This window comes from Euphorbia lathyris, chromosome 4, assembly GCF_963576675.1.
Source record: "Euphorbia lathyris chromosome 4, ddEupLath1.1, whole genome shotgun sequence".
Taxonomy (NCBI): Eukaryota; Viridiplantae; Streptophyta; class Magnoliopsida; order Malpighiales; family Euphorbiaceae; genus Euphorbia; species Euphorbia lathyris.
Window position 1 is genome coordinate 69568910 of NC_088913.1, and position 9734 is coordinate 69578643.

General features: G+C 38.1%; 1 protein-coding gene across 2 annotated transcripts; it reads left to right on the top strand.

Moving 5' to 3' along the window:
- The first annotated feature begins 225 nt into the window (after positions 1 to 225).
- LOC136225523 (uncharacterized) lies at positions 226 to 1692 on the top strand. 2 transcript variants are annotated; one of them, XM_066013578.1, is made up of 4 exons: positions 226 to 868; positions 940 to 1166; positions 1250 to 1423; positions 1505 to 1692. In XM_066013578.1, the coding sequence occupies exons 1-3, from the start codon at positions 499 to 501 to the stop codon at positions 1415 to 1417; spliced, it is 765 nt and encodes a 254-aa protein (XP_065869650.1). In that variant the 5' UTR covers positions 226 to 498; the 3' UTR covers positions 1418 to 1423; positions 1505 to 1692. The 2 variants fall into 2 exon arrangements, with proteins under 2 accessions (XP_065869650.1, XP_065869649.1); XM_066013577.1 differs by having other exon boundaries at positions 1250 to 1692.
- Positions 1693 to 9734: the final 8042 nt, after the last annotated feature.

The window sequence follows — 9734 nt, forward strand, 5'->3', positions numbered from 1 at the left end:
ATGCAATGGTGCCATTGAGGAAGATATGAATGTTGTGGATATAAGAGAGACAAATCCTGTGTTGTGTGCTGAAATTTATATTAATGAAGCTAGTTGGTCTAGAGATGACATCCTTGTAAGGCAAATCCCATATCCAACAAATACAGACTTGGCATCAATGAATTACCTTGCAAATAATGTTGATTCAGACATTGACAATACTGATTGGGATTGGATGGACTCCAATAAGTAAATGTATGTTTTCTTAGCAACCTTTCTTCAAATAAATTTATATATATGGTTTGAATTGCATCTTTTCTTAGCATCTGATTGAGATAATATTTTGAAATTATATGTAGTTTGTATATTTTTTTCATGCTATGTATATGTTTATCCTTGTTTGGGATACGTTGAGAATTACCTCTAGTTTGAGATTTGTTAAGAATTGGTACCTGTTAGCATTGCTAATGTTTAAACTCAATTTTTTAATTGGTACATGTGCTACTATTTTGTTGCATAATGATGGAGAAAAAGTTTGGTATTAAATTCTACCATAGAGGAGATTTCAAGAACAACGAGTATGTTGGTGGTGAGATTTGTGAGTTGTCAACTTATGAAGATCCAGACCTGATCTCATTTACTTCATTAATGAGTGATGTCAAACATGAGCTGAAATATACTGAAATTTGTGGCATGTATGTCAAGACAAGAGACAAAAGAGGATTCAAACTCCTTACGAATGACAAAGATGTCATTGATTACATGGAGCAAATAGTTGATTCAAGGACTTTGGAATTTTTCATTGACAATGTGGTTGACCAAACTAGTATAGTTGTGAAACAAACACAACCATTTGTCCTTGTTAAACCAAAGAAGCTTCCCACCGAAGGTAATTTGTGGTGTTTTGTTTTTTATTACACTTTTGCTATAATATTTGATTACTTGAAATTTCATATGTAGAAATTCCATTGAGAAGAAGTCCAAGGTCAAAAGGTGAAAAGTGCAAGTTTGTCACTCTCAAAAGTATTCAAGAAGAGAGTAGGGCACGGATTGCTACTAAAGCTAAAAAGAAAGAGTTGCAAAGAAAGCAAGAGCTCATGCAAGTTGAAGTTTTTCCAGGTGATGAAGAGATAGGAGATTCTGATGATATTGAAGAGAATGGTCATGTCGGACAGGATGAGGACTTGGTTAATGAACAAAACTCTTATCTTAATTTTGAAGCAATATTATTGTTGATTATCTGACTAAGGTTGATTGTAACTAAATGCAGCCTCAGGATAAAGAATCTCTTGTACAAATTGGCGAGAATGAATATGAGCAACTCATGATTGATAATATTGCAAAGAACAAAGCAAAGATTATTGCACTCCGTATGGATTCACTTTCTTCCTCTATGAGGAATTCTGTAAATCAAAAGGATGAAAATCATAATGCATAATCGAAGGTATAATGGCTTAAACATAAATCTTTACTTTATGTTTTATTTTGTAACCTTCTAACATAATCAAATAACATTCAACAAAAGAAAAAAACAAGAAAGAAAAGGGATACTAGCAACCTCAATGTAACTAGGAGGACAACACGTTCCCTAGCACTTGCCATTGATGAGGCTGCTAAGAAAACAACCACGGATGCTGCAGTAGACGGGTATGCTGAAAAAATAATGGCTACGGAGATAATAGTATGTTATTCTAGTCTTAATTTTCTTTTTTGTTCTTTCTTATACACACTATGCCATTTTCCCTTTCACATGACACAAGATACATGACAGACATTTGTTTTCGTGTCGTCTGAATATTTTTTGTGACAGTATTTTAACTGTATGTCATCTGAAGGCGAAATAAAAAAATACGCTAGATTCTCAGATGACATTACGATTACAGAATCCTGTCATCCAAAGAAAATGCGCGTTTTCATTAAATTTGATGCGCTCAACAGATGACACTTCTAATAAATGAATGTCATTGTATGCCGAAAACAAAAAAGTGGCAAATGAAATTTCACTTACGCGGCCATACCAAATTTTAGGCGCTCTATATCATTTGACTGAAATTTCAGCTGATATATAAACCCTCTCTCAATCCCAAACCCCAGTTTAGGTTACGCAAGCTTCATCCCTCTCATCCCTCTCATCCCGCTCTATCTCCATGGTTGATTTGAACATGCAATATTCACTGGGTGAGCTTGAAATATGGTACTGGTAAGCCATATTTTCTTCGTTCCTAGCTGTATTAGAGTATCATTGTTCCTTACTCTATCTTTTCCTCATCCGATTTACTTTGGTGTATGTCGATTTCAGCAGCTGGTATAATGATTTTGTGATTTTCAGACCTATCGTTGAATGGTTTAGATCTCTCGCTTAGCTACACTGATTTTATTGTATTTAGATTCACTGCTGTAAAGCTTGGGTCTTTATCTTTTTTAATCTAGGGCAAGACAGTGCCTGATACAGTAGATGGTATGAACTCATCTGATTCCTTTTTATTTGAACACTATTTGCAGGGATAGTAAGAATGCTTCAGTACATGGGAAGGTTGACTGAAGAGATTGTCAATCGGTTCATACCTTTAGCATATGGGAAGATTTCTTTAACTTGCTGAATATATATTAATGTTATGTTGGTTTGAACTGATTGGTCATGCCTTTAGAAGTGATTGTGTATGTTTGATGTACTGTTTTGGAACCTAGAACTCATTGATTTAGGAAACTAGCCTGATTTAGTATATATATTGTTATATGGGCTTGAACTGAACGATTACATATATGTATGATGTTTTGGGTGATGATGAAATGATTGGTATGAACTGATTGGTTAGATATAACTGTTTAGGAAGCTAGGACTCATAAAGTTTATGTATGAATGATCATTAAGCATGTGGCTGATTAGGCATACTCTAAAGCTTTGAATGTTCATTGAGATTGGCACTACTCTTACACCTATGAGTTATACTGTTAGAAGTGATTGAGTATGTGTATGTGTATGAAACATGTTTATGTATGATGTTCTGTTGATGTTTATGTTTGAGGTTCTGTATGAGTATGTGTACGATTGTTCATTTGGGCATGTAGCTTATTAATCATGCATCAAGTATTAGAGGAACATTGTAAAAGGGTCATTGAGCATATATGAAGCATGTATTAAAAGGTAAATTTAGGCTAATTGCATGTACTGATATGGCTTGCAAATGATAAGATATCACCATACTCTTTTTTATCTGAACATGACCTATGATGACAAGTAAGGAATAAGTTGTCTTGAATAAGTAAGGAATAGACATGCACGAATAAGTTGTCTACTTGTTATAGCATGTTCACTTGAATATACATGTCTACTTGAATAAGTTGTCTACTTGTTATAGCATGTTCACTTGAATATACATGTCTACTTGAATAAGTTGTCTACTTGTTATAGCATGTTAGGCATACTCTTAAAGCTGAAAATGTTATGAACTCAACTGGCTCATTTTTATTTGAAATGATAAGTAAGGATTCTGAATGCAATTCGTTTATGAAGCATGTATGAAGCATGTATTAAAGGGTAAATTTAGGCTAATTGCATGTACTGATATGGCTTGCAAATGATAAGATATATTTTGATTAGATAGAATATACATATACATACGAACTGAATAACAAGCTCTACATAAAGGGTTATGTATGTGCATTGGCCATACTCTTACTATGTTCCTTTCCACTCGGTTTGAAATCGTAACAACAACATTAAACATGGTGATAGGTTTATGATGCATTCAGCACAAACAGAGTCCCTTGTTTTGACAACATCATAAACCTCATTACCAAGTTTAAAGTACCACGAGTACAACCCAAGTGGAAGGAGCATTGTAAAAGGGTCAGTTTAGTCTACTTGCACATACATACAAACTGAATAGCAAAGCTCTACGTTATATTACAAAAGGGGGGATGAGTGTTGCCTTTCGGTTGTAATTGACAGTCCAAAGTTCCTTAGCTATTTTGACTAGTGAAAGGAAATTTGGAATTGGAATGAGAACCACATTTGGATATCACATTGCCTTTCAATTCTCCTTTTCACTTAGCCAAGACAACTTAGGAGATTTGAACACCCTTCATATTCAGCACAAACAGAGTCCCTTGTGGTGACAGCATCATAACCCTCATTACCAAGTGGAAGGAGCATTATAAAAGGGTCAGTTTAGGAGCATAAAGCTCTATGTTATATATTACAAAAGGGGGGAATTAAAGGTCCAAAGCTCCTTAACTATTTTGACTATAGAAAGGAAATTTGGAATTGGAATGAGAACCACATTTGGAGCTCACATTGCCTTCTCATTCTCCTTTCTCTTAGCCAATATAGTTTAGGAGATTTGGACACCCTCATATCCACTTTGCATACTCCGCAGTCCATATCCGGGCGATCCCCTCATACTCTTCCCTGTTGCTGCGGTATTGCTCAACAACTGCTTCTTGCCCAGGATATGGCTCCTCGCTGTGGGGCTGTAGAAGTAGATCATATATGTGCCACAGACACTACAAAATGCATAGAATAATTAGAACAAAAATATGGTGTTGTATGTTTATCAAATGAAATAGATAAATGGTTGCATTATACCGTGGCAGTGGAAAAGCGATGGTTATTAAAGATACGGGGAAGTTGAATCAACCCCTGAGGAGCCACGTTAGGATGATATATCCTATTCCGGAACCAAAACTGAGAATAAGAGAAGACATTTATTAGTGTATGTTTCATGTAGGTGATTATATCTTACTGATCTGAGTTAATATTACTCTTGCAGATCTATTTGGGAAATCCGGAGGGTAGCTGATTCTGATTTCAAATACACCCCTTTCATATGGGGTGTATTGGGGGCCTTTCATCCTGATCGACCATGTGAAGAAGTTACCATCGAGAGGACCTGTACGTTATCATCCAAGAAGAATCATTAGAAATACACAGAAGAAACCAGGAAGGGTTACAGAACAACTATGGATTGACATACGTACCATTGATGGCCAGAAGCCACCCTGGGTTCTCATTGTACAACTTATTCAAGTTAGCAATTATGTCTCCTGGAGTTTCAACAAGGGGATCCATTGTTGGTAAGTTTTCTGGTTGTTGAAGGTATGATTCTGAATTATGATGCATATATTTATAGTGATATGATTGTGGTAAGTGAAAGGCCGTGAAAGGGGAAGGGTCACATAATTACTACTGAGTTTAGGGTTGTGTGTAATATTAATGACCTGCTTGGCTTTTGCAGGTACCAAGACCTTTGGGATTATAGGCCTAATTATTACTCCAAGATATGGATTGACTTATGGAAGATTGGTTATTTTTTTACATGTTTTAATTCAGAAATGTGTTGGTTCTTCAAGATGTGGATTGACGTTAGGCACAAATGTAAACATATTATGAGTATTGGTCTCCAATAAAATTAAAACTATTGATATACAGAATTTAATCTTCATATTTTAGAATGTTTCTGTATTCAGGTATAAAAACTAGAAATTCAAACCAAGAAGAAGGCATAAAGTGACATTTTAATTTTTAAAAATGTCATCTAAACAGCAATAAAAAGACATTAAAATTAATGATTCTGTCACATGAAAAAAAATCCTTTGACATGATTTATTAAGACGTGTGCCATCTAAACGGGCTATAACGGCAGAAATTATTATACGAACTGTCATCTCAAATTAAATATGCCAATTTCACACACGCTAACCTGACGGTTTTAATTGTAAAAATGTCATTTGATGACATTAAAGGTGACCACAGTAATAAATAAGCTGCATCGTAACAAGGGTAAAATGACAGTAAGAAAATAGGCTAATGTCATGTGTGATGATGAAACATGACAGAACCTGACCGTCGTCTGAAGGTGCAATAGATGGCAGCGAGCCCCGTGAAAGATTTATATCTCGCGGGACGACGGTTTTTAACCATCGTCTGAAGAGGGTTTTGGCGTAGTGACATGTTTTTAAACTCTTACCTTTTTTACATGTGGGTTTGTAAGACGACTGAAGAACCAATGGTAGAAATTTCTGAAGGGTATACTGAAAAGTTGGACATCATGGATCTTCTTCAAAAGAGAAATGAAGGTGTTGGAACAATGGCAAATTATATTGCGTTGCGGCAACGACAAGAAAAAGCTCCAAATCAACCACAAATGGAGTCAGTTGAGCCACCGATGCCCGAAATGACAGAAAATGAAAATGATCCAGTTGTTCAATGTGGGGATCAATTAACCAATGATTCAGAAGGTAAAAAAACTTATCTCATATAATATTATTGTGTAATGCATATTCCTCAAAATATTATCATTCTAATGTTAAATGTTCATTTTATAATGTTGACAGCACCAATTAAGCAAACTAGAAGGAAGTTTCGAGGTCAAACAAAGATGGATGCAATCCATACAAGGAAGCTTGGTGAAAGGAAGCTGATCATGCTAAATGAATTGAATCAACCAATTGGTGATAGCAAAACCTTGTCAGAATTCAGTAACTTTTTGGGGACATTAGGAAGACAATACATCAAGTTTAGCCACACAAGTTGGAAACATGTTCCGGATAAAGAAATTTTGTGGCAATTTGTATTGGTAAATTTACCTTTCTTTGATGAATACTTTAGCATTTACTTATCTTCTTATACATTATGTTTATGTTATAGCAAAAGTACATGATACCTGATGGTGGTAAGAATTGGGTGATGAAAATTATTGCGGATGCTTGAAGGGGTTATAAATCTCGATTGAAAGTTATGCATTATAAAGCTTATGATAATGATGAGGATAGATTGGCAAACAAACCCGAAGAACTTCCTCTTGAAGAATTCAAGGTTCTCCTCAAATATTGGGGTGATACAAAAGTACAGGTAAGTATGAATTAAATAGATTCATTTTTTCACTTTTAAAGTTAACATTTTGAACCTATTTTTTCTTTTTTATGATTAAGGAACGGGCTCAAAAAATGGCTGAAAATCGAAAATGTGTCAAGGATCCACACACTGCTGGACCAAAAATCTTTGCACAAATTAGCAACAATTTGGTATGTTCAAATGCTTATTTGATTGGGCTACTAAATAGAAAGAAACTCGATGACTGAACCGTAGCCGCCGCCAAGCGCCGCTAGTCCGTCTCCAAGCTTCACCGTACCATGTCGTCTCCGGCATCCCCTCCTCTCGAGGACCATGTTGACATTAGAGTTCTCTTCAATCCAAAGCTCTGTTATAGTAACAAAACGATTGCGCCAGCACCGAAACCATCCTTCTCGTCGGTCTTGAAAAAAGCCCTGCCAGAACAACCAGCGTCGTCGGCGACGATCTCTGAACTAGGAGGCATTAAATCAGTCAAGATTTCACAGTCGGCTTACAACCGCAGACTAGAGTTATGTGAGCACTCGTTGATTGGCCGTTTGATATTGTCGAAAGGAGATTCCCCCAAGCAAGTGGGCGAGTTGCGCCACCTGCTGAACGACATTTGGGGACTCTCGGATTCCTGGCGATTGATTTCAATAGGGAGGGGGTTCTACCATATATTATTGAAAACCAGAGAGGAGAAGATGAAAGCTATCAGCAAAGGGGTGCTAAACTTAAAGCCAGGAACCTTCAGATTGCAACCTTGGAAGCCAGATTTTGACCCGTACGCAGAGAAAACAACACAGGCACAGGTATGGATTCGTTTATATGCACTGCCATGGGAATATTGGGACCCCCAAATTCTTACTGATATTGCTAGGGGATTGGGAGGTTTAATCAGGCTGGATAGAGCGACCATAGAGGGAGATTTTGGCCACTACGCTAGAATGTTGGTAGATATTGACCTAGCAGCAGAGTTACCCACTACGCTTGGAATTGAAAGAGAAGGAAAGCATTTCTGGATTGAAGTCATGTATGAGCGGCTACCCAGCTTCTGTAAAGTTTGAATAAATATTGGGCATATGGCATACGAGTGTAGACAGAATTTAAAGCCTGAAACCTTGAAGCAGAAGAAGCATGGTCAGGACAAAACAAAGCCGAGTACAGTGCAAGAGAACATACGGCCTCCGGTCAGAAATGCAATGAAGGAGCTAATTCCGGTTGCCGCTGTGAATGCAACTCTCATCCAAGCCCTTGAGAAACCCGCGGAGAGAGCCAGTAAACAGAATGACAGTATCATCCAGGCCCTGGAGGACGCGATAATTCCGATTCCCCCGGTGAATGCAAGTCTCCCAGCTACTGAGAAATCCGCAGAGAGAGTCAGTGAACCGAAAGAAATTGTCCAACCCCTAGAGAATGCCGTAGACAAGTTCAATGAACAGATAAAGGAAAGCCGCACCAATAGCCATGTACTTGAGCCTGAGGAGGAAAATATAGAACGAACTGATCCGCCGAGCAACTCAAATATACAACTTCCCACTGATACACCTGGTACTGCCTCCCTGATCAGCTGGGCTGATGAAGTGGACTCGACGAATCAGGACTGGGAGACAGTTGGGCCGAAGAAAACGGAAACACAGAAGAAGATTCAGTCAGCTCGTGCTAAAAGAGCCAGCAAGCCTCCAGTTAGATTTAAATGACCGTGCTCTTCTGGAATTGCAGGGGTATTCTGAATGCAGGTACCCAGAATTATTTGACAAAGTTATGTAATTCTCACAAACCTTTGTTCTTATGCATTGCTAAACCAATGACTGAGTTTTCATCAATTAATCCGCGGTTTTGGTCAAGACTCGGAATGACTTTTATTGCTGCTAATAACCAGGATAGGAAAACACTTTGGTTATTCAGTTCCTTACCAGCTGACGCTCCATTAGATGTTTTATTCTGTCATGAGCAGTTTATTCTAATCAACTGCAGGATTCAAAGTAAGACGACGTTCTTATGCTTTGTGTATGGTAGCGTTTGGTCTAATAGACGCAAACAGATGTATGAGGAAATTAATAATCTGCAAAGGCTTAATCCGGGATCTTGGCTTTTAGTCGGGGACTTTAATGCGATTACCGGAGCGCATGAAAAATCAGGGAATCCGCCAGCGCGCAGGCCCTGCAGAGAGTTCCGTGAATTTCTGGACATTGGAGAGTGGAGAGATGTTCATGCCTCGGGTCCTTTCTTCACTTGGACGAACGGAAGGCAAGCTCAGGCAAGAGTAAATTGCAGACTCGATAGAGCCATTGTTTCTGGGGTTTTTGAGAGCTGTTGGGCTTTTAGCTGCACGATTCTGACAAGACACCATTCAGACCATCATCCGGTTTTATTCAGTTTTTATCAGACCCCCTCGAAAGTGGTAAGATTCAGGTTTCAGGCTATGTGGACTCATCACCCAAATCTGAGAGAAGTTATTCGGGATTTCTGGTTGAATCAGCACCCGGACATTGGTCCAATGCATTTACTTGGCCTGAAGTTGAGAGGTTTGCGAGGTGTTTTGCGGATCTGGAACCGGGAGGTATTCGGGCACTTGGATAGGAATATTGAGAGCAGTGAAACCGCGCTGTCTGATATTCAACAGCAAATGGAAAATTCGGGGTTTTCTGTTGCGCTTCATGAGCAGGAGATAAAGGCACATGAGATACTTGATTCCCATTTACTGTAGAAAGAAGCCTTCCTTCGAGAGAAAAGTCGCATTTCTTGGCTTTCACTGGGGGATCGCAATAGTACGTTCTTTCACCGAATGGCCAATCACCGGCAAGCCATGGCGGGGATCCAAGCGATGGACATCAACGATGAAATTGTGACAGACAAAAATGCAATCTCAGATCATATCGTGGACTACTTCTCGAAGTTATTTAAGAATCAGAGAGAG